General features: G+C 42.9%; 1 protein-coding gene across 1 annotated transcript; it reads left to right on the plus strand.

The window, feature by feature from the left end:
- Positions 1–19,489: 19,489 nt before the first annotated feature.
- On the plus strand, positions 19,490–20,215 carry LOC123425154 (NADH-ubiquinone oxidoreductase 20.9 kDa subunit-like). Its single transcript, XM_045108834.1, has 2 exons — positions 19,490–19,748; positions 19,833–20,215. Exons 1-2 carry the CDS (start codon positions 19,595–19,597, stop codon positions 19,985–19,987), a joined length of 309 nt encoding a protein of 102 aa, XP_044964769.1. The 5' UTR covers positions 19,490–19,594; the 3' UTR covers positions 19,988–20,215.
- The last annotated feature ends 5,867 nt before the right edge of the window (positions 20,216–26,082 follow it).

Below are 26,082 nucleotides of genomic sequence, written 5' to 3' on the forward strand. Positions count from 1 at the left end.
GCCGTTTCAAAGGTGCCAGCCCCCCAAGAACACACCCAGTCATCTCCCCTAGGGTTTAGCTGCACTTCTCTGATTTCTTGTTGCATCATCCTGAGTTCATCATGCGCTTGTTCTGACAGGGGCAGCGAGAACTTGAGGGAATATTTGTCCTACCTTTAGCTCCTCGTTGGGTTTGACACTCTTACTTATCGAGAAAGGCTACAATTGATCCCCTATACTTGTGGGTTATCAAGACCTTTTTCTAGCGCCGTTGCCGGGGAACAATAGCGTGGGGTGAATATCCTCGTGTGTGCTTGTTTGCTTTATCACTATGTAGATTTATTTGCTGTTCTAAGTTGTTCTCTATCTTTAGTCATGGATATGGAACACGAAATACCAAAAAAATTAGGTGTACTTGCTACTCATGGAGATGGGGAACCTCCTAAAACCCTCGATGCTCGTTATGTGGAAAATATTATGCACTTCTTTAATAATCCCGAGAAAGCCCCATTCAATTATATAATGGGATACACGTTGGATCAATGTGAATACTTTAGGGATTGTCGCTTGACTCAAAAAGGGAAACTTTTATGGGATCAAATCCATTTGTTGAAATGGTATTATTGTGAACTATGCAAGAGATATGGTGTTACTTGTTGCTCTAGGATGAAGGCTCCACACCTTCCCTTTTCTTGTGAATTTAATGATCATAGAACCTTGGCTTCTTATGCTAATGGTATATATGATTACTATGATGTGGATCACATAGAAGATTTTGTTGCTTTTATGGGTGCTTATGAAATTGAGGCTCTGTTTAAAAGGTGTGATGATAATGATGATGCTCCTTACCGATCTGAAAATTTGGCTATGCTTCATTATTGTTATACTAATTATGAATATAATGCCCATATTGAACGATTTAAGGAGAAATCCTATGCTGTCCAAGAAGAGACTATTATTTTGCAGGAAACTATGGAAGAAGAAAATGCTGAAATTGTGAGCTCATTAGATGAAAAAGATGACGAGTAGAGCGAAGAACAAAAGGAGGAAGAACGGACTAGCTACCCGTGTCCACCTTCTAATGAGAGTAACTCTTGTACTCATACAATATTTAATTGCCCTTCGTTCTTACCAAAGGATGAATGCTATGATCCCTTGGATTCGTTTGAAATATCCCTTTTTCATGAACTTGATGCTTGCTACGCTTGTGGCCATGATGCCAATATGAATGATGCTTATGAAGATGAGCTAGCTATAGTTCCTTATGTTACACATGATGATTTTGATGAATATAATATGCATGTGCTTGCTGCTCCTACTTGCAATTATTACGAGAGAGGAACTACATCTCCACCTCTCTATGTTTCCAATACGATAAAATTGCAAGAAACTGCTTATGCTATGTATTGGCCTTTACTTGATGTGCATGAATTGTTATTTTATGACATGCAAATGCATAGGAAGAGAGTTAGACTTCGTCATTTCATGATATATGTTACCTTGTGCTCACTACTAAATTTCAAATCATTGCTAATTAAAATTGGCTTTGATATACCTTGGCATCCGGGTGGATTCATTACTTGAGCACTTTATGCCTAGCTTAATGGCTTTAAAGAAAGCGCTGCCTGGGAGACAACCCAGAAGTTTTAGAGAGTCTTTTATTTTTGTTGAGTGCTTTTATTTAGTTTAAAAACAAAAAAATATAGAGGGGAACTTAAAACTTTTTCAAAATGAGAAGTGATTGAAAGGTGATGCATTGTGGAAGTGAGGGTCGACCTTGAACACTTGTGTTCATGCTCATGGAAACAATGTAGAATTTTTCATGGAAGTTTCTCACAAAAATAATTATCCCCTTGTACAATTCCTTTGTGTTTTTAAAAATGATGTGCCAAGCAAAGCCTTTACCATTAGTTTGGATGATAGTTGTTTGATCACGCTGAGAAAAGACCGGAACTTTCTGCTCACGAAATTAATTTTCATTTTTATTCTGGAAGAGATTTTGATCTGATTCTTCTTTCTGCTGATTGATATGCAAATTTTCCAGATGTTCGTAATTTTTCAGATTTTTTGAGATATCACAGGTATACGGAATATACAGATTTCCATAGACTGTTCTGTTTTGACAGATTCTGTTTTCTATGCATTGTTCTCTTATTCTAATGAATCTATGGGTAGTATCGGGGGTATGAACCATGGTGAAGTTGGATTACAGTATATATAATGCTTATATGAATTTAAAATGAGTTCACAACAGTACTTGAAGTGGTTATTTATTTTATTATACTAACGGATCTCACGAAGTTTTGTTGAGTTTTGTGTGATTGAAGTTTTCAAGTTTTGGGTGAGAGCACGATGGATGAAGGAATAAGGAGAGGCAAGAGCCTAAGCTTGGGGATGTACGAGGCACCCCAAGGTAATATTCAAGGAAGACTCAAGCGTCTAAGCTTGGGGATTCCCCGGAAGGCATCCCCTCTTTCGTCTACAATCTATCGGTAATTTTACTCGGAGCTATATTTTAATTCGTCACATGATATGTGCAAATGCTTGGAGCGTCTTTTGTGTTTATTTTTCCTTTTTGTTTTATGCACCATGCTGGTATGAGATAGTCCTTGGTTGGCTTTATATAATGCTTCTTGTGCTTCACTTATATCTTTTGAAGTTTGGATTGTCTGTTTCCCTACACATAGAAAATCGCCATTTGTAGAATGCTCTTTTGCTTCACTTATATTTGTTAGAGCGGGGCATATCTTTTGTAGAAAGAATTAAACTCTCATGCTTCACTTATACCTATTTAGAGATTTAACATGAGTTGGCCATTCGCATGGTTAGTCATAAAATCCTACATAAAACTTGTAGATCACTGAATATGATATGTTTGATACCTTGCAATAGTTTTGCGACATGAATATGTGATATTAGAGTCATGCTAGTGAGTAATTGTGTATTTTTAGAAATACTTGTGTTAAGGTTTGTGATGCCCGTAGCATGCACGTATGGTGAACCGTTATGTGATGAAGTCAGAGCATGATTTATTTATTGATTGTCATCCTTTGTGTGGAGGTCGGAATCGCGCGATGGTTAACTCCTACCAACCTTTCCCCTAGGAGCATGCGTGTAGTACCTTGCTTCGATGACTAATAGACTTTTGCAATAAGTATGTGAGTTATTTATGACTAATGTTGAGTCCATGGATTATATGCACTCTCACCCTTCCACCATTGCTAGCCTCTCTAGTACCGCGCAACTTTCGCCGGTGCATTACACCCACCATATAGCATCCCTCAAAACAGCCACCATACCTACCTATTATGGCATTTTCATAGCCATTCCGAGATATATTGCCTTGCAACTACCACCGTTCCTTCTCATGACATGTGCCACCACTTCCATATTGCCATTGCATGATCGTCAGATAGCTAGCATGATGTTTCCATGGCTTGTCCATTTTTTGATGTTATTGCTATGCTAGATCATTGTCACGGTACACTACCGAAGGCATTTCATATAGAGTCATCATTGCTCTAAGTATTGAGTTGTAAGTGTGATGATCATTATTAATAGAGCATTGTCCCATGTGAGGAAATAAAAGATGCCAGTGAAGCCCATTTATAAAAAAGAGGCCAAAGATGCCCACCAAAAAAAGAGAGGCCAAAGAGGCCCCAAAAAATGAGAGAAAATAGAGAAGGGACAATTGCTACTATCCTCTTTCCACACTTGTGCTTCAAATAGCACTATGATCTTCATGACAGAGAGTCTCCTATGTTGTCACTTCCATATACTAGTGGGAAATTTTCATTATATAACTTGGCTTGTATATTCCAATGATGGGCTTCCTCAAAATTGCCCTAGGTCTTCGTGAGCAAGAAAGTTGGGTGCACACCCACTAGTTTCTTTTGTGAGCTTTCATACACTTATAAGCTCTAGTGCATCCGTTGCGTGGCAATCCCTACTCACTCACATTGATATCTATTGATGGGCATCTCCATAGCCCGTTGATACACCTAGTTGATGTGAGACTATCTCCTCCTTTTTGTCTTCTCCTCAACCACCATATTCTATTCCACCTATAGTGCTATGTCCATGGCTCACGCTCATGTATTGCGTGAAAGTTGAAAAAGTTTGAGAACACTAAAGTATGAAACAATTGTTTGGCTAAAACCGGGGTTGTGCATGATTTAAATACGTTGTGTGGGGAAGATGGAGCATAGCTAGACTGTATGATTTTGTAGGGATAACTTTCTTTGGCCATGATATTTTGAGAAGACATGATTGCTTTGTTAGTATGCTTGAAATATTATTGTCTTTATGTCAAATGATAGACTATTGCTTCGAATCACTCGTGTTTTAGTATTCATGCCATGATTAGATTATATGATCAAGATTACGCTAGGTAGCAGTCCACATCAAAAAAATATCTTTCTTATCATTTACCTACTCGAGGACGAGCAGGAATTAAGCCTGGGGATGCTGATACGTCTCCGTCGTATCTATAATTTTTGATTGTTTCATGCCAATATTCTACAACTTTCATATACTTTTGGCAAGTTTTTATACTATTTTTGGGATTAACATATTGATCCAGTGCCTAGTGCGAGTTCCTGTTTGTTGCATGTTTTTGTTTCGCAGAATATCCATACCAAACAAAGTCCAAACGTAATAAAAACTTACGGGGATTTTTTTTGGCATATTTATGATTTTTGGGAAGAAGAATCAACGCGAGGCGATGCACGGAGGGCCCACAAGCCATGTAGCCGCCACCAGGAGGTACGGCGGCGGCTGGCAGGCTTCTCCTTAAGGCAGTTGGAGCCCTTCTTTCGCCGCAAGGAAGATAATATCCAGAAGAAAATTGTGTTAAAATTTCAGCCCAAACGGAGTTACGGATCTCCGGGAATTTAAGAAACGGTGAAACGCAAAATCTGGGAGCGCAGAAATAGAAGGACACAGAGAGAGAGATCCAATCTAGGAGGGGCTCTCGCCCCTCCGCCGCCATGGAGACCATGGACCAGAGGGGAAACCCTTCTCCCATCTAGGGAGGAGGTCAAGGAAGAATAAGAAGGAGGGGGGCTCTCTCCCCCTCTCTCCCGGCGGCGCCGGAACGCCGCCCGGGACATCACCGTGTGACGGCGATCTACACCAACACCTCTGTCATCTTCACCAACACCTCCGTCATCTTCACCAACATCTCCATCATCTTCCCCCATCTATATTCAGCGGTTCACTCTCCTGCAACCCGCTGTACCCTCTACTTGAACATGGTGCTTTATGCTACATATTATTATCCAATGATGTGTTGCTATCCTATGATGTCTGAGTAGATTATCGTTGTCCTATCTATGATTGATGAATTGCTATGATTGGTTTAATTTGCTTGTGGTTATGTTGTTGTCCTTTGGTGCCCATCATATGATAGCGTGTGTGGATCACACCATAGGGTAAGTTGTATGTTGATAGGAATATGTATTGGCAGGCTAGAGTGACAGAAGCTTCAAACCTATCACAGAAATTGATGCATATGGGATTGTGTTGGGCAACGTCGCATGGGCAACAAAAAATTTCCTACATGCACGAAGACCTATCATGGTGATGTCCATCTACGAGAGGGGATTTCCGATCTACGTACCCTTGTAGATCGCACAACAGAAGCGTTAGTGAACGCGGTTGATGTAGTGGAACGTCCTCACGTCCCTCGATCCGCCCCGCGAACCGTCCCACGAACCGTCCCGCGATCCGTCCCACGATCTAGTGCCGATCGGACGGCACCTCCGCGTTCAGCACACGTACAGCTCGACGATGATCTCGGCCTTCTTGATCCAGCAAGAGAGACGGAGAGGTAGATGAGTTCTCCGGCAGCGTGACGGCGCTCCGGAGGTTGGTGGTGATCTAATCTCAGCACGGCTCCGCCCGAGCTCCGGAGAAACGCGATCTAGAGGTAAAACCGTGGAGGTATGTGGTCGGGCTGCCTTGAAAGAGTTGTCTCAAATCAGCCCTAATAGCTCCATATATATAGGAGGAGGGAGGGGAGGCTTGCCTTGAGGCTCAAGGAGCCCCAAGGGCTGCGCACCAAGGGGAGGAGGAGTCCTCCTCCAATCCTAGTCCAACTAGGATTGGAAGGTGGAGTCCTTCTCTCCCATCCCACCTCTTTTTTTTCTTTTCTCTTTGATTTTCTATCTATGGCGCATAGGGCCTTCTTGGGCTGTCCCACCAGCCCACCAAGGGCTGGTGCGCCACCCCCAAGGCCTATGGGCTTCCCCGGGGTGGGCTGCCCCCCCCCCCCGGTGAACATCCGGAACCCATTCGTCATTCCCGGTACATTCCCGGTAACTCCGAAAACCTTCCGGTAAGCAAATGAGGTCATCTGGGAATGTACCGGGAACCCTCGTGACGTCTGTGATCTCATCCGGGACTCCGAACAACATTCGGTAACCAGCCATAAAACTCAAATACGCATAAAACAACGTCGAACCTTAAGTGTGCAGACCCTGCGGTTCGAGAACTATGTAGACATGACCCGAGTGACTCCTCGGTCAATATCCAATAGCGGGACCTGGATGCCCATATTGGATCCCACATATTCTACGAAGATCTTATCGTTTGAACCTTAGTGCCAAGGATTCATATAATCCCGTATGTCATTCCCTTTGTCCTTCGGTATGTTACTTGCCCGAGATTCGATCGTCAGTATCCTCATACCTATTTCAATCTCGTTTACCGGCAAGTCTCTTTACTCATTCCGTAATACAAGATCCCGCAACTTACACTAAGTTACATTGCTTGCAAGGCTTGTGTGTGATGTTGTATTACCGAGTGGGCCCCAAGATACCTCTCTGTCACACGGAGTGACAAATCACAGTCTAGATCCTTACTAACTCAACAAACACTTTCGGAGATACCTGTAGAGCATCTTTATAGTCACCCAGTTACGTTGCGACGTTTGATACACAAAAAGCATTCCTCCGGTGTCAGTGAGTTATATGGTCTCATGGTCATAGGAACAAATACTTGACACGCAGAAAACAGTAGCAACAAAATGACACGATCAACATGCTACGTCTATTAGTTTGGGTCTAGTCCATCACGTGATTCTCCTAATGACGTGGTCCAGTTATCAAGCAACAACACCTTGTACATAGTCAGAAGACCCTGACTATCTTTGATCAACTGGCTAGCCAACTAGAGGCTTGCTAGGGACAGTGTTTTGTCTATGTATCCACACATGTATATAAGTCTTCATTCAATACAATTGTAGCATGGATAATAAACGATTATCTTGATACAGGAATTATAATAATAACTATATTTATTATTGCCTCCAAAGCATAATTCCAACAGTCTCCCACTTGCAGTAGAGTCAATAATCTAGCCCTCACATCACCATGCGAATTACATTGTAATAAATCTAACACCCATACAGTTCTGGTGTTGATCATGCTTTGCCCATGGAAGAGGTTTAGTCAGTGGGTCTGCTACATTCAGATCCGTGTGCACTTTGCATATATTCATGTCCTCCCCTTCGACGTAGTCGCGGATGAGGTTGAAGCGTCGTTTGATGTGTCTGGTCTTCTTGTGAAACCGTGGTTCCTTTGCTAAGGCAATGGCACCCGTGTTGTCACAGAAGAAGGTTATTGGATTCAGTGCGCTTGGCACCACTTCAAGATCCGTCATGAACTGCTTCATCCAGACACCCTCCTTAGCCGCCTCCGAGACAACCATGTACTCTGCTTCACATGTAGAATCAGCTACGACGCTTTGCTTGGAACTGCACCAGCTTACCGCACCCCCATTAAGAATAAATACATATCCGGTCTGCGACTTACAGTCGTCCGGATCTGTGTCAAAGCTTGCATCGACGTAACCCTTTATGGCGAGCTCTTCGTCACCTCCATACACGAGAAACATCTCCTTAGTCCTTTTCAGGTACTTCGGGATATTCTTGACCGCCGTCCAGTGATCCATTCCTGGATTACTCTGGAACCTGCCTTCCATACTTATAGTCAGGCTAACGTCCGTTCTAGTGCACAACATTGCATACATGATAGATCCTATGGCTGAAGCATAGGGGACGGTGCTCATATGCTCCCTATCTTTATCAGTTGCTAGGCACTGAGTCTTACTCAATCTCGTACCTTGTAAAACTGGCAAGAACCTTTTCTTGGACTGTTCCATTTTGAAGCTCTTCAAAACTTTATCAAGGTATGTGCTTTGTGAAAGTCCTATCAGGCGTTTCGATCTATGCCTGTAGATCTTAATGCCTAGAATGTAAGCAACTTCTCCTAGGTCCTTCATACAGAAACTTTTATTCAAGTAATCCTTTATGCTCTCCAAAAACTCTACGTTGTTTCCAATCAACAATATGTCATCCACATATAATATTAGAAACGCCACAGAGCTCCCACTCACTTTCTTGTAAATACAAGATTCTCCAACCACTTGTATAAACCCAAATGCTTTGATCACCTCATCAAAGCGTTTATTCCAACTCCGAGATGCTTGCACCAGTCCATAAATGGATCGCTGGAGCTTGCATACCTTGTTAGCATTTTTAGGATCGACAAAACCTTTGGGTTGCATCATATACAACTCTTCCTTAAGGAAACCGTTAAGGAACACCGTTTTGACATCCATCTGCCAGATTTCATAATCGAAAAATGCAGCTATTTCTAACATGATTCTGACGGACTTAAGCATCGCTACGGGTGAGAATGTCTCATAGTAGTCAACTCCTTGAACTTGTGAAAACCCTTTGCCACAAGTCGAGCTTTATAAATGGTCACATTGCCGTCAGCGTCCGTCTTCTTCTTAAAGATCCATTTGTTCTGAATAGGCTTGCGGCCCTCAGGTAGTACTTCCAAAGTCCACACTTTGTTTTCATACATGGATCCTATCTCGGACTTCATGGCCTCCAGCCATTTGTTGGAATCTAGGCCCACCATTGCTTCTTCATAATTTGCAGGTTCATTGTTGTCTAACAACATGATTGACAAAACGGGATTACCGTACCACTCTGGAGCAGCACGTGGTCTTGTCGACCTGCGTGGTTCGATAGGAACTTGAACCGGAGTTTCATGATCATCATCATTAACTTCCTCCTCAACCGGCGTCGCAATGACAGGGTTTCCTCCTCAACCTGATCATCACGCGAGTTGAGTATAGTTTTAGTGGTAAGCATCCCTATGCTAATCATATCAACTATATGATTCATGGTCGACCTTTCGGTCTCATGTGTTCCGAGGCCATGTCTGCAAATGCTAGGCTCGTCAATCTTAACCCGAGTGTTCCGCGTGTGCAACTATTTTGCACCCGTTGTATGTGAACGTTGAGTCTATCACACCCGATCATCACGTGGTGTCTCGAAACAACGAACTGTAGCAACGGTGCATAGTCGGGGAGAACACAATTTCGTCTTGAAATTTTAGTAAGAGATCACCTCATAATGCTACCGTCGTTCTAAGCAAAATAAGGTGCATAAAAGGATTAACATCACATGCAATTCATAAGTGACATGATATGGCCATCATCACGTGCTCCTTGATCTCCACCACCAAAGCACCGGCAAGATCTTCTTGTCACCGGCGCCACACCATGATCTCCATCAATGTGTCGCCATCGGGGTTGTCGTGCTACTCATGCTATTACTACTAAAGCTACATCCTAGCAAAATAGTAAACGCATCTGCAAGCACAAACGTTAGTTTGAAGACAACCCTATGGCTCCTGCCGGTTGTCGTACCATCGACGTGCAAGTTGATATTATCTATTACAACATGATCATCTCATACATCCAATATATCACATCACATCGTTGGCCATATCACATCACAAGCATACCCTGCAAAAACAAGTTAGACGTCCTCTAATTTGTTGTTGCATGTTTTACGTGGTGACCATGGGCATTTAGTAGGATCGCATCTTACTTACGCAAACACCACGTTACGTTCACTTTACCTAGAACACTTTACGTTCGCTTTACCTAGAACAAGTATGAAACTAGAAGTACTTTGTACGAGTGATAGGATAGGCTAGCAAGAAATTAAAGAACACGTAAATAGAAACTAGGGGCTGGTTAGATAAAGAAACAATTACGAGTGTGAAAAAGTGGTGGTAGGAGTGGCGGAATTGTCCCTAAGCAATTGACTACGTTACTAGACCGATAACAAATTTTATGTGGGAGAGGCCACTGCTAGCATGTCATCCCTTACTTGGAATTCTATGCACTTATGATTGGAACTATTAGCAAGCATCCGCAACTACTAACGTTCATTAAGGTAAAACCCAACCATAGCAATAAGATATATTGGTCCCCCTTCAATCCCATATGCATCAATTTCTATGCTAGGTTGAAGCTTCTGTCACCCTTGCCCTCCAATACATAGTCCTATCAACATACTACTAACCCAATGGTGTGATCCACGCGCGCTCTCATATGATGGGCACCAAAGGACAACAACATAACCACAAGCAAATTAAACCAATCATAGCAATTCATCAATCACCGATAGGACAACGAAAATCTACTCAGACATCATAGGATGGCAACACACCATTGGATATTAATATGAAGCATAAAGCACCATGTTCAAGTAGAGGGTACAACGGGTTGCGGGAGAGTGGACCGCTGAATATAGATGGGGGAAGGTGATGGAGGTGTTGGTGAAGATGACGGAGGTGTTGGTGTAGATCGCTGTCACACGATGATGTCCCGGGCGGCGTTCCGGCGCCGCCGGGAGAGAGGGGGAGAGAGCCCCCCTTCTTCTTCTTCTTCCTTGACCTCCTCCCTAGATGGGAGAAGGGTTTCCCCTCTGGTCCATGGTCTCCATGGTGGCGGAGGGGCGAGAGCCCCTCCGAGATTGGATCTCTCTCTCTGCGTCCTTCTGTTTCTGCGCTCCCAGATTCTGCCTTTCACCGTTTCTTAAAAGCACGGAGATCCGTAACTCCGATTGGGCTGAAATTTTAACACGATTTTCTTCCGGATATTATCTTTCTTGCGGCGAAAGAAGGGCCCCAACCGCCTTAGGGGTTGGTCACATGTCTGCCAGGCGCGGCCCCACCCCCAGGTCGCGGCTAGGGGGCTTGTGACCCCCTTGGGCATCGTTTCGCATTGATTCTTCTTCCCAAAAATCATAAATATTCCAAAAAAATCCCCGTAGGTTTTTTATTGTGTTTGGACTTCGTTTGGTATGGATAATCTACGAAACAAAAAACATGCAACAAACAGGAACTGGCACTGGGCACTGGATCAATATGTTAGTCCCAAAAATAGTATAAAAAGTTGCCAAAAGTATATGAAAGTTGTAGAATATTGGCATGAAACAATCAAAAATTATATATACGACGGAGACGTATCAGTGGACTTGCCCGATGATCGACGAGCCATAGAAAATAAATAGATCTTTTAGAAAAAGACTGACAGAGATGGTAATGTGACCATCTATAAGGATCGACTTGTCGCTAAGGGTTATCAACAAGTTCAAGGAGTTGACTACGTTGAGACTTTCTCACCCGTAGCGATGCTGAAGTCCGTCCGAATCATGTTAGCAGTTGCCGCATTTTATGATTATGAGATCTAGCAAACGGACGTCAAAACGACATTCTTTAACGTCTTTCTTAAGGAAAAATTGTATACGATGCAGCCGGAAGGTTTTATCGATCCGAAAAATTCTAACAAGGTATGCAAGCTCCAGCGCTCCATCTATGGGCTCGTGCAAGCATCTTGGAGTTGGAACATTCGCTTTGATGAGGTGATCAAAGCATTTGGGTTTGTACAGACTTATGGAGAAGCCTGTATTTACAATAAAGTGAGTGGGAGCTCTGTAGCATTTCTCATATTATATGTGGATGACATATTGTTGATGGGAAATTATATAGAACTTTTGGAAAGCATAAAGGCCTATTTGAATAAGTGTTTTTCAATGAAGGACCTTGGAGAAGCTGCTTACAAATTAGGCATCAAGATCTATAGAGATAGATCGAGACGCCTCATTGGTCTTTCACAAAGCACATACCTTGACAAGATATTGAAGAAGTTCAATATGGATAAGTCCAAGAAGGGGTTCTTGACTATATTGCAAGGTACGAGATTGAGCACAGCTCAATGCCCGACCACAGCAGAAGATAGAGAAAAGATGAGTATCGTCCCCTATGCTTCAGCCATAGGCTCTATTATGTATGACATGTTGTGTACCAGACCTGATGTGAACCTTTCCATAAGTTTGGTACGGAAGTACCAAAGTGATCCCAAAGTGGATCACTGGACAACAGTCAAGAATATCCTTAAGTACCTGAAAAGGACTAAATATATGTTTCTCATTTGTGGAGGTGTCGAAGAGCTCGTTGTAAAGGGTTACGTCGATGCTAGTTTCGACACAGATCCGGATGACTCCAAGTCACAAACCGGATACGTGTATATTTTGAATGGTGGGGCAGTCAGCTGGTGCAGTTGCAAGCAAAGCGTCGTGGCGACATCTACATGTGAAGCGGAGTACATAGCTGCTTCGGAAGCAGCTTAGGAAGGAGTCTGGATGAAGGAGTTCATCACTGACCTAGGAGTGATTCCCAGTGCGTCGGGGCCGATGACTCTCTTCTGTGACAACACTGGAGCTATTGCCATTGCCAAGGAGCTCAGGTTTCACAAGAAGACCAACCACATCAAGCGCCGCTTCAACTCCATTCGTGGATAGATTCAGGATTGAGATATAGATATTTGTAAGGTACACATGGATCTGAATGTCGCAGATCCGTTGACTAAACCTCTTCCACGAGCGAAACAAGATCAACACCAAAACTCTATGGGTGTTTGATTCATCACAATGAACTAGATTATTGACTCTAGTGCAAGTGGGAGACTATTGGAAATATGCCCTAGTGGCAATAATAAAATGGTTATTATTATATTTCCTTGTTCATGATAATTGTCTATTGTTCATTCTATAATTGTATTAACCAGAAACTGTAATACATGTGTGAATATATAGACCACAACATGTCCTTAGTGAGCCTCTAGTTGACTAGATCGTTGATCAATAGATGGTCATGGTTTCCTGGCCATGGACATTGGATGTCATTGATAATGGGATCACATCATTAGGAGAATGATGTGATGGAGGAGACCCAATCCTAAGCATAGCACAAGATCGTGTAGTTTGTCTGCTAGAGCTTTTCTAATGTCAAGTATCGTTTCCTTAGACCGTGAGATTGTGAAACTCCCGGATACCGTAGGAATGCTTTGGGTGTATCAAACGTCACAACATAACTGGGTGATTATAAAGGTGCACTACAGGTATCTCCAAAAGTGTTTGTTGGGTTGGTACGAACCGAGTCTCGGATTTGTCACTCCGTGTGACAGAGAAGTATCTCCAGGCCCACTCGGTAATACATCATCATAATGAGCTCAACGTGACTAAGGAGTTAGCCACGGGATCATGTGTTACGGAACGAGTAAATAGACTTGTCGATAACGGGATTGAACAAGGTATAGGGATACCGACGATCGAATCTCGGGCAAGTATCATACCGATAGACAAAGGGAATTGTATACGGTATTGAGTGAATCCTTGACATCGTGGTTCATCCGATGAGATCATCGTGGAACATGTGGGAGCCAATATGGGTATCCAGATCCTGTTGTTGGTTATTGGCCGGAGAGGTGTCTAGGTCATGTCTGCATGGTTCCCGAACCCGTAGGGTCTACACACTTAAGGTTCGGTGACGCTAGAGTTGTAAAGGGAATTGTATATGTGGTTACCGAAGGTTGTTTGGAGTCCCGGATGAGACCCCAGACGTCACGAGGACTTCCAAAATAGTCCGGAGGTGAAGATTTATATATGGAAAGGCCAGTTTCGGTCATCAAAAAGGTTTCGGGGTTTATCGGTATTGTATCGGGACCATCGAAAGGGTACCAGGGGTCCACCGGGAGGGTCCACCTGTCCTGGAGGGCCACATGGGCCGAAAGTGGGAGGGAACCAGCTCCCTGGTGGGCTGGTGCGAGCCACCAAGGGGGTCCAAAGCGCCTAGGGCAAAAACCCTACGGCGTGGGGCTGCCTCCCACCAACTTGGGAGGCAAGCCACCCCTAGGGCTGCCACCGCCCCCTCCTAGGGTTCCCTAGGGTGGCCGCCCCCTCTCCCATTCCTCCTATAAATAGAGGAGGGTTGGGAGGGCTCCGCACACCCATGAACCCCTCCCCTTGGCACAGCCCTACCTCTCCACTTCTCATCCTCCGCGACGCTTGGCGAAGCCCTGCCGGAGAACTACAAGCTCCACCGCCACCACACCGTCGTGTTGTCAGAGCTCTCCCTCAACTTCTCCTTCACCCTTACTGGATCAACAAGGAGGAGACGTCCCTGGGCTGCACGTATGTTGAACGCGGAGGCACCGTTCGTTCGGTGCTTGGATCAGATCGCCACAAGTACGACTCCATCGATCGCGTTCATAGTAATGCTTCCGCTTAGCGATCGTCAATGGTATGGAGATGCTCTCCTTATCACTCGTTTCTAGCATCTCCTAGATTGATCTTGGTGACATGTAGGAACTTTTTTGAATTACTTCTACGTTCCCCAACAACCGCTTCTTCGTGGACCCCTTGTGTGTGGAGCCCTCCGTGGACTCTCGTAGCCGTTACCATTCGTGGGTTGAAGTATCCACTAGCATGGACGTACGATAGCGCCACCTATCAAAACCATACCAAAAATCATTGTGTCAACCTCTTCGCGTTTGATCTCCTAAACTCTACTCCTTTACAGGTGCAAAGTCTTTACTTTTTCGCTACCATATTTGTTGACTAGTAGGTGTATGGTGTACTAGACTTGTTAGAACTGTTGTATTTCTGCCTTCCTTGAACTTGGGTTAGGTTAGGAGTTTTATCTTGACAATTAGTCTATTTACCCCCCTCTAGACACATCTTCTATCGATCCCACAATTGGTATCGGAGCAAGGTCTCCAAAACCTTGGTTTAATCACTGTTGGGGGGAGATGAGTGTGACTAGTTCCATGATTTTTAGTTGGAGAGTGCCTATTCTTGATGGGGAGTATGTTAGACAATGGAAAGATTAAATGCTTGATATATTTGATGAGTTCCATTTGCGCAAGTATGTTGAATATCCCTATGTGCCTCCCATTAATCCCATACACCCTTCTCATGACGATGAAATTGATATGCTTGGTAATCTTAACACTGTCAATCTAATCATTAGAGGATTACCAAGAAATGTGCTTAATCGGTTGCAAAACTTTAAGTGTGCTCATACCTTGTGGAAAGACTTGGAGAAAATATATCCAAACTATTCCTTGAAAAATCTTCATATCATTGTCCACAAATGCATTGCTTTTCACAAAATGAAGCAAACCGTTCCTAATTTTGATAAATGCCTATTTGAGCTTTGTGGCCTCGTGTGTGCCAAAGGAGATGCCATTACCATTAACAATATCATTGTTGAAGACATTCGAATACATAAACATGAACATTGTCATAGTCAAAATTTTGATGAAACTCTTATTTCTTATGAGGGAACTTCATCCGATGATGATTATGTGGAGCATGGATACTATGATGAAGATGATGACTTTGACATTGAGTATGAGAAGACCACGAGGAATCTTAGTCTTACGGCGAACCTTGTAGACTACATGGCCGGTGGAAAGGAATGGGTTCTCGATAGTGGATGCACCGATCACATAACCGGAGATAAAGACATGTTCCATGAGATCACACCAAACCGTGGACCTCGAAGGTACGTGACTTTTGGAGATAACTTCAAGGGTAAGGTACTTGGTCTTGGTAAGGTGGTCGTATCTCATGATAGTTCCATTCAAAATTTCATGCTTGTTGAATCCCTTGGCTACAATCTTCTTTCCGTATCTAGACTAGCAGACTTTGGTTTCAATGTGCTATTTTGACTGCCGAGTGTTTCATAGCGACAACCATAACATTGTCTTTACTGGTTTCCATAGAGGTGATCTATACATTGTTGATTTCTCTAAGATATGCAAACCCCGTACATGTCTTATTGCAAAATCTTCTAAAGGTTGGTTATGACATAGAACATGTTGGTATGCGTAATCTTGACAACCTTATCAAAGATGATCATATTCTTGGTGTTAAAAGATGTTATCTTTGACAAAGATAGACTTTGTAGTGCTTGTCAAGCAGGAAAGCAAGTTGGTGGAAGTCATCCCGTGAAGAACATCATGACTACTAGAAGACCACTCGAGCTGCTTCACATGGATCTCTTTGGTCCCAATGCTTACAATAGCCTCGGTGGAAATTCTTATGGTTTAGCCATTGTTGATGATTTTTCCAGATTTACGTGGGTATTCTTTCTTGGTGATAAGTCGCGGGTACAAAAGATCTTCAAGAACCTTGCTCGGAATCTCAAAATTGGTTTGAAGTGAAGATCAAGAAGGTTTGGAGCGACAATGAGACGGATTTCAAGAACACGAATGTGGATACTTTTCTAGACAAAGAAGGTATCTCACATGAGTTCTCGGTAATGTACACACCTCAACAAAATGGATCTGTTGAGAGGAAGGACCAGACTCTCATAGAGATGGCGAGAACGATGCTTGATGAATACAAGACTACAAGAAACTTTTGGGCAGAAGCTGTGGAAACAACTTGCCATGCCATAAACTGACTCTACCAGCACAAGCTTCTTGGCAAAACGGCATACGAGCTATTTACCGGCAACAAACCCCAATTTGGATACTTTCGGTATTCGGCTCTAAGTGCTATATTCTTGATAAGCTCGTCGCTCGAAATTTGCACCTAAATCTTATGAAGGTTTCCTACTCGGTTACAGATCAAATTCTCACACTTACCGTGTCTACAACAACTTCACTCGAAAAGTTTAAGTGATGGTAGATGTGAAGTTTGATGAGACTAACGGTTCACAAGTCGAACAATTGCTAAATGATCTAGGAGGTAAGGAACCTTCGGAAGCTATCAAAGACTTGTCCATTGGCAAGATTCGTCCCATAGAGGTGAAGGAAATCACTTCATCAATTCAAGTGGAAGCTCCTACCTCGCATTAAGGCGAACAACAAAACGACATGGAAGCATCCACAAGCGGTACACGACATGATGAAGAAGAGGAAGAAGAACATCATGATGATCCACCTCAACATTCCTCACCACCACCTCAAAGAGATGACAACGTCAACAACAACGTGCCACATGCTGATGATGAATAAGAAGCTCCACCATCCAACAAGAAGAAGCTGTCAAGAGTTAGAGCAAGAGTGGATAGAGATCATCCGTTGAATCAAAACTATGGTGACATAAAAACTGGGAGAATCACTCTCTCTAAAACTCGTTTAGCTAACTTTTCTGAGCATTATTCTTTCATCTCTAGCATTGAACCTTTGAAGGTGGAAGAAGCCCCTCAAGATCAAAATTGGGTGAATGCCATGCACGAAGAGCTACACAACTTCGAGATGAACCAAGTATGGACACTTGTTGAAAAGCCTGAAGGCAAGTAGAACATCGTTGGTAGAAGATGGGTGTTTCGAAATAAGCAAGATGAAGAGGACAAGTTGTACGCGACAAGGCACGTCTCGTAGCCCAAGGATACACGCAAGTCGAAGGTATGGACTACGGTGAGACTTATGCTCTTGTTGCTAGACTTGAAGCCATTCACATTCTTCTAGATTATGCCAATCACCATGATATAACTCTCTACCAAATGGATATCAAAAGTGCTCCCTAAATCGCTCATAGTGTCAAAATCAGCCTCACAAAATTCTCACTAGATAATATTTCATGTATCGCAAATAGCCGCTCCTTGGCACTTTCCTCTTGCCGCTCGACCACCTCATGTACTAGGTCCTCACGAGAGAGCACCCAAACACTCACCGCCATTAGGCATTTAAGCAAGGCATGTTTCCATGTATGAGTCGCCCCGCAGAGCATGCAAGTATCTTATGTTGACATGTTGTGATGTTTGAGAACTGCACCACAAGGCATAGAGTGTTGAGCTGGAGCCATATAAACATCCATACTTCGATGGTACCTGAATATGCCAGATCATGCTCCACTTCTATACTTCCATTTTGATCATACGAGGAACCCCCATCTTCTTGGATCCACGCTTCGAGTTGAGCTTTGTCTGTAGCAACATACGATAGGCAGATCGAATGTTGAAGTCCCCCTAACTCTACTCATGCCAGGTCCAAAAGTCTGCCACCCTTCGGGTGCATAACGAAAATTTTAGAATCTCTGCAACATCGAAAGGCGTGAAAGTACCTTGTAAATGAACATAACAAGTAGTGTAAGGACGTGAATTAGTGAAAGCACGATCAGCACATGATATTCCTCTAACTAGGAAGACTAGTGTCGTGACGGTGGTACAAGTGCCATCACCAGTCTTCTTCTCACGACCATCGTTGTCATCCATGGTGCGGCCAAGGAAGTTGAGAAGTAGTCCAAGTCGTGCGGCGTTACAAGTAGTGGCGGAGCTTCGAAGAAAAAGCTGAACGGGCCAAGTTAAAGAAGAGCACACAAAAATTAGACATCATTCACGAGTGTACCTTTTGTTCGCATTGCAATTTCGGTCAATATGTCAAGAAACAAGTTTGTGACAAGATAATCATATTCTACTCCCTCTGTTTTCCAAAATTCTTCTCTTAGTTTTGCCTGAAAATGAATGTATCAAAATACTAAAACGTGACTAGATACATTCATATCTAGACAAATCTAAGACAAGAATTTTGAGACGGAGGGAGTATATTTTTACGCAACATTGTTCAATGATCTTCATATACTAAAACATAGTTAACAAAAACATTAGGCATTACGTCTCAAAAAGGTATCAAGCACTATGTACGAATTTGGAAGGAAAATAGCTTTTTATCATCTATTTCAACATATAAATTTGTAATAAAATGCATTAACTATGCTCAGTTCAACCAACGGACAACAAAAACACACCACTCCTAAGTAATTACGAAAACACACCACTTATCAGGAGGTAAAGTGGGCTGATTGCATATATGTATATAAAATATCATGAAAATCATGGAGGGGTCATGTGTCTCGGTTCTACCCTAACAAAACCACATCCTTGGATACAAGTATCATTGACGCCGGCATGAAGATCTCCTAGATCATGGCGTGGACCACCATCGTCCTGCAGCCATGTGCAAGTTTGTACTATGAGTCTCATGCAACTCACAAGGTGGAGGCGAAGAGCGAGAGGGGAGCTGGAGATTGCCGCCATTGCAAAGCTCTAGGATGTGGGATGTTCGTAGGCGAAGGAGAGCAGGGCTTGGTTCAATTCGAGTGAAAGCTTTTTTTATTTTAGAAAGATCTTTTTTAGAATCATTTGAGAGAAAGTTCTTTTAAAATATAAATAAGGAAAGCTAGGTGAGCGAGCCTTTGGAAACTCCGACGAGAGTAGTGGTAGGCCGGGCCGAATGTCACTTCCGAAGAAGTGTAAACAAGCGGGGCTGTCTGTCAGAACTTGGGCCGCGCCAAGCCTGGCCCATTATCACACAGAGCGCCGCGCCCCCACTACTCTCCGTCTCTCCCAGTGAGAGAGCCCGAGAACCACACCTGAATCTCGACCTCCTCCTCCCAGCGACCAAATCTGCCGCCGCGCCGCCTACCGGAATCGATCCCCGCGACTGCGCGATGAACACCGACATCACCGCGTCAGTGAAGCCGGAGTACCCGGTGGTGGATCGGAACCCGGCCTTCACCAAGGTCGTCGGCAACTTCTCCGCGCTCGACTACATGCGCCTCTCCACCATCTCCGCCGTCTCCGTCACCGTCGGCTACCTCTCCGGTACGTCCCCCTATCCCCTTACGACCATCCTCTTCGCTTCGCTACCGGAGGCTCAAATCCGCGTTTCTTGGGGGGTGCTCGCAGGGATCAAGCCGGGGATCCGCGGGCCGTCGATGGTGACGGGGGGCCTCATCGGGGTCCTGGGAGGGTTCATGTACGCCTACCAGAACTCCGCCGGACGCCTGATGGGATTCTTCCCCAACGAATCCGAGGTCGCGCGCTACAAGTACAAGCTGTAGTGGTAGGATGCGTCATCGTTTCTCCCCGTTTCTCTGCCGCAAGTGTTGCATCTTTCCTTTTAACTTTCTCTATCTAATCTCCCGTGAGTGAGCTGCACTTGGTGTGGGCAATGTCTGGCCTTGGTGTAATAAATGGGGTGCCTTGCTGCACGGTAGTGAGGAATTCATGATATGATTTTACTCGTTTTGTTATCACAGGGTCAAAATTTGGTGGCCATTTCGGTAAAACTCTGGAATTGGGGAACTGTTCTGTTAAAATGGATTTTGGTATCTCTAGATTGAGTAGTGTGATTTTCTTTTGCCTCACGCTTGCTAGCAGTGGCGTAAGTCTATCTAAAGAGGTGTCTAGAGAACTTATTTATCGATAGTTACCTGGTGTGAAGCTGTTACGGCCTAGATGCGGTGTGAATATTAGTGCACATGTAGAGAATCTGGTAAAATGAAGTTAGGCTGCTAATTTAGGCAGCACTTGATCACACGTAAATTCATCAATGCTTACAAGCCCAGGAGATAAATAAGTTATGCTGCCCAGTAACTTGATCCACATAATGAGTTGATGATAGTGGTACTCCCTCTGATCCCAAATACGTTGTCTGTTAGGTTTTGTTAGGACAAGCTTTTGACCAACAATTACTCTATTCATATACTCCCTCCGTCCGAAAATACTTGTCCTAGAAATGATTAAAATGGATGTATCTATAACTAAAATAAGTCTAGATACATGCATTTATAGGACAAGTATTTCTGGACGGAGGGAGTATATCTTTTGTGACATAGAATTCATGCCATTAGATTCATATTCTAAAATACTTATCTGTGCTTATGATTTTCTATCACAAAATTTACATGCTTAGTGTAATGCAAAGACTTGTCCTAACGAAACCTAATGTGCAAGGTATTTTGGAACAGAGGCAGTATTTGGCAAGTGCGCATCTACACATTTTGAGTTAGTATGAAATAAAGTTGGTTATTCTTCTTACTTCCACTTGTCATCGTGCTTGGTGTGATATGCAACACTTGAAGGTATCATAGGATTGAATTTATCTGATTATCTGTGGGAAATATGCTAAATCTCTACTCCCTCTGTCGCAAAATAAGTGTCGCTGATTAGTACAACTTATTTCGGGACGGAGGGAGTATTAAAATGGATTCTGCAGATAACAGGGAATTTCTATGCTAAATGGATTATTATTTTCTGGCAACTGGTTAGTGCTTTGTCTTAATTGAGTCGGAGAATAATTGACCAGCTAAAAAGAAAATTGGCTTTAGCTTCTGTCATTTAGGGATTGTGATCCCGTTTACTGCAGTGGTAACTAGGTGGTCAGGCTGGCTTGTTGTGGTGAAAGCTCGTCAGAAGATTGTCTGGATAATTCTTTTGTATTTTTGTGGTATCCTGTGATTTGTTACTGTCCATATGTTAGTTGCAATTTGTCAGTTTGGTGCACATGAATCTCAAAAGAGTCCGGAAAGGGGGATATAGGTCAGGATTTAGGGAACACCTGAGCACATAGGAAGTACATTGATGCTTATTAACCTAGGAAAATGATAAGTTATGCTGCGATTTTTTTTCTTCTTCTTCCATTCACCATCATTCTTGGTTGGATATGCAATGCTTGAAGGTATCATAGGAATGAATATATTTGATTATTTGTAGAAAATATGCTTACCTACTATTAAAATGGATTCTGCTGTGAAATAGGGAATCCTTACACTAAAATGGGAAAAAGGGGCAACCAGTAGGAGCTCTGCCTTTTAATTTAGTGAAGAATAATTCACCAGTTATAAGGAAAAATGGCTTTAAGGAGCACCTGGTCACATAGGAAATCCATTGATGCTTACTATCCTCGGAAATTGATAAGTTATGGTGCAAAAAAAAACTGATCCGGCTGACAATAGTTGTATCAATGAGTGCGCTTCCGTACATTTTTAGTTGGTATGAAATAGAGTGGCCATTCTTTATCTTATTATACTTTCATTGCTTGAATGCTTGATGCTCAATTGAAATGCAGTAATAAATTTAAAATTCCTGACCACTCCCTTTATATTATTCAATATAATCACTTGTTGCTTTGTTGGAATCCACTAATGACATTAAAATTACAGGTTGTTGCATTGGATGAGATTTTGGCCAACTTTTCTATTTGAGTAGGAATGAATGATCCTACTGTAGAATTTAGAAGTTGTGTTAAAATGGATTTTAGCCTGGTTTTGCGTGTGGTGGTAGGTCAATACGTTGTTTTATAGTCCAGAGATGTGGCCATCTGGGTGGTGCATTTAAAAGGAACCTAGGAAAATGAAGATGATACTAATTTAGTAGCGCTGGGGTACACAGAAAGTTAATCAATGCTTACTAATCTAGCAAACAACCTGAGCCACCTAGTGATAATGGTATTGTCAAGTGTTGTGTGTACATTTTTTGTTAATACGAAATACAGTTGGTTATTCTCTTGAATGTTTGCCTTGAGCAATGTTTTTGGAAGCTGATCAGCTGTTCTGCAGACACAAGAATGACCTGCAATTACAGGATTTAAGAATATATTTGATGAATAGTATAATTGATCGCTTGTTGTCAACCATTTTCTAGTACTCCCTCCGGTCCATATTAACTGTTGCTGCTTTAGTACAAAGTTGTACTAAAGCAGCGACAATTAATATAGATCGGAGGGAGTAATTTGTTTCAGGGATAGTTTGATATAACATTTCTAGTTGCTAAGTTTTATCAAAATATACGCTGTGGAAGTGATTTCATGTTAGGTCTAATGCTTGATCTGCCCATGTGGTTGGAACTTGCAACAATCTGAACTCATGGGTAGGCTCTGCAACATCTAAAAGCTACAACCATAATTTGCGATAAGTATGGGTTTCCCCGTACGGTCATTGAGAATTTGAGATGTCCATCTTGGTATACACTGAGATGCCCATTCTTGCATACGAGACAGCTTGTCATAGGATTGTGTTTTTGATTGAATATCAGATATAGCTATATTGTTGGTGGCTTGGCAAACAATAATTGAGTAGAAGAATAATTGACCAGCTAAAAACAAAACTGGATGTAGCTTCTGTCATTTAGGGATTGTGATTCCGTTTACTACAATGGTAACTAGGTTGGTCAGGCTGGCTTGTTGTGGTGAAAGCTCCTCAAAAGATCGTCTGGATAATTCTTTTGTATTTTTGTGGTACCTGGTGTTTCGTCCATATGTTAGTTGCAATTTGTCAGTTTGGTGCACATGTATCTCAAATGAATCCGGGAAAGAGGGATACATGTCAGGTTTTAGGGAACACCTGAGCACAAGGAAACCTAATATGCAAGGTATTTTGGAACAGAGGTAGTATTTGGCAAGTGCGCATCTATACATTTTGAGTTAATTTGAAATAAAGTTGGGTTATTCTTCTTACTTCCACTTGCCATCGTGCTTGGTTGGATATGCAACACTTGAAGGTATCATAGTATTGGATTTATCTGATTACTGTAAGAAATATGCTAATATCATATTAAAATGGATCCTGCTGTGTAACAGGGAATCCTTATGCTAAATGGATTATTATTTTCAGGCAGCTGGTTAGTGCTGTCTCAATTGAGTAGAAGAACAATTGACCAGTTAAAGACTTAAAAAGAAAACTGGCTTTCGCTTCTGTCATTTGGGGATTGTGATTCCGTTCACTGTAGTGGTAACTAGGTTGGCCAGGCTGGCTTGTTGTGGTGAAAGCTCCTCAAAAGATTGTCTGGATAATTCTTTTGTATTTTTGTGGTACCTGGTATTTCGTTACGGTCCATATGCTAGTTGCAATTTGTCAGTTTGATGCACATGTATCTGAAAAGAATCTGGGAAAGGGGGATACAGGTCAGGTTTTGGGGAACACATGAGCACACAGGAAGTCCATTGATGCTTACTAACCTAGGAAATTGATAAGTTATGGTGCGAAAATATTCTGATCCGCTACAGCTGTATCAACAAGTGTGCTTCGTACATTTTTAGTTGGTATATGAAATAGAGTGGTTAACTGGTTATTCTTGGTTTTATTCACCCTTCATGCTTAATTGGGATCCAGTAATAAAATCAAAATTCCTTGATAGTATTCAACATGATCACTTGTTGCTTGCTTGGAATTGACTAATAAAATTGAAATTGCAGATCACTGCATTGGGTGAGATTTTGGCCAACTTATCTATTTGAGTAGGAACATATCTTAACATGCAATTTGGAAGTTGTTATAAAACGGATTTTAGCTTGGTTTTGCGTGTGGTGGTAGGTCGACACGTAGTTTTATAGTCATGATGTGGCCACCTGAGTGATGCCTCTAGAAGGAACCTAGAAAAATGTAGGCATCTTTAGATTGAACGAGCACTGGGTTGGGTGTGTCTATTGTTTGTTAGTACGAAATACAGTTCGTTATTCTCTTGGATCGCCTTGAGCAACATTTTTGGAAGCTGATCAGCTGTTTTGCAGATACAAGAATTAATTGCAAGTATGGAATCCAAGAATATATTTGATGAATATATGATTATTTGTTTGTTGTCAAACTTCTTCTAGAACAAAAATTCAAGGATAGTTCGATATCACACATCTAGTTGCTAAGTTCTATCAAAATATACGTTGTGGAACTAGTTACATATTTCGTGTAATGCTTGCTGTGGAAGTGGTTTCATGTTTAGTCTAATGCTTGCTCTGCCCTGCTAGGGAAACTAGACACACTGAAGAGCAATCTCTTCAGATGTGATGTGGTTGGAACTTGCAACAGCCTGAACTAATGGGTTTGCTCTGCAACATCTAAAAGATTAAAGATACAACCATAATTTGCAATGAGTACGGGTTTCCCCGTACGGTCATATGAGATGTCCACCTCGGAATTCAGTGAGGTGCCCATTCTTGCAAAAGAAACAGCTTGTCATGGGATTGTGTTTTGATTGAATATCATATAGAGCTATATTGTTGATGACTTGGCGTTTGATGCTATTCCTTTCTGCGTTGTGCACGCATTTGCTTATTATCGTGGAGAACTGACCTTGCATTAGATGCATTAGAGCAACTTCAATTGGACGACTTATTTCGTCCGTGCGTGTCCGTTTGGGTGTCTTAGACACAAAAATCAGCCCAACGTGGCAACCCAAATGGACATGTGTCTGTTTTTTGTTCGCCCGTGACCTATTGCAGGCCCAAATTCGGGCCGCATTTGCATCGGTGCGTACACGAGATGGTTGCAGGCGATGTCCGCCCTTCTCCTCCCTCTGACCTACCAGTTGGTGGCACAACGCCATCATTTCCTCTCATTTTTTCAAAAACCTTCTGCCTGGTCGCGCGTGCCATGGACGACGACGTGTCGACTGTCGACCATGACACACGCGCACAACTTCCACCCTCATCACCCGCAAGCCTCCCATTTGTTCAACTGTACGGGCTCCAGTTTACCGGAGGAGAGTGTAGTCATGCCTGCCACGTCAGTGCCCATGAGCATCGATCTCAATGCGATACCTATGGGTGGTGCATCGTCCTCCGGGGGTGCGCGGAAACGGGAACGCGAGCTCCCAACCGATGCCATGGGGAACACTCGCAACATATTCGACACAATGCCGACTGCAGTCAATGAGGCCAACCACATGTTCACAGAGAGCATCATCTTCGAAGGTGGTGCCGGTGGCATTTCCTTCAATCCCGATGAGACGCAAAGCCAAGATGGCCGATCCCCGTTCATGGCCGGCCACGAGGGCATGGGCAACATATTTGGTGAAGACAATGGAGGCACGATCGACCCCTTCATGGAGGACCAACTGGGCATGGGCAGCTCTTTCCTGCTAGAGCACGAGTTCCCGGAAGACTGTGGCCTAGATGAAGAGGATGATGAAGTGGACACCGATGGAGTGCCATTGTTTTTCTAGCAAGATCTCACCACCCAAGCCAATGCAAAGAAGAAGCAGAAGAGCAAGCGGACCAAAGCATACACAAAGGATGAGGATAAACTCCATTGTGAATGTTGGAGAGACATTGGCCAAGAATCCAAGATAGGCTCCTAGCAAAAGGCTTTGGTATTTTGGCAAATAGTGCATCGCGAGTTCCACGAGCACAAGAAGTTTAAGTCATACCAAATTGAGAGCAAGC

Source organism: Hordeum vulgare, chromosome 2H (genome assembly GCF_904849725.1).
Source record: "Hordeum vulgare subsp. vulgare chromosome 2H, MorexV3_pseudomolecules_assembly, whole genome shotgun sequence".
In the NCBI taxonomy this organism is placed as follows: domain Eukaryota; kingdom Viridiplantae; phylum Streptophyta; class Magnoliopsida; order Poales; family Poaceae; genus Hordeum; species Hordeum vulgare.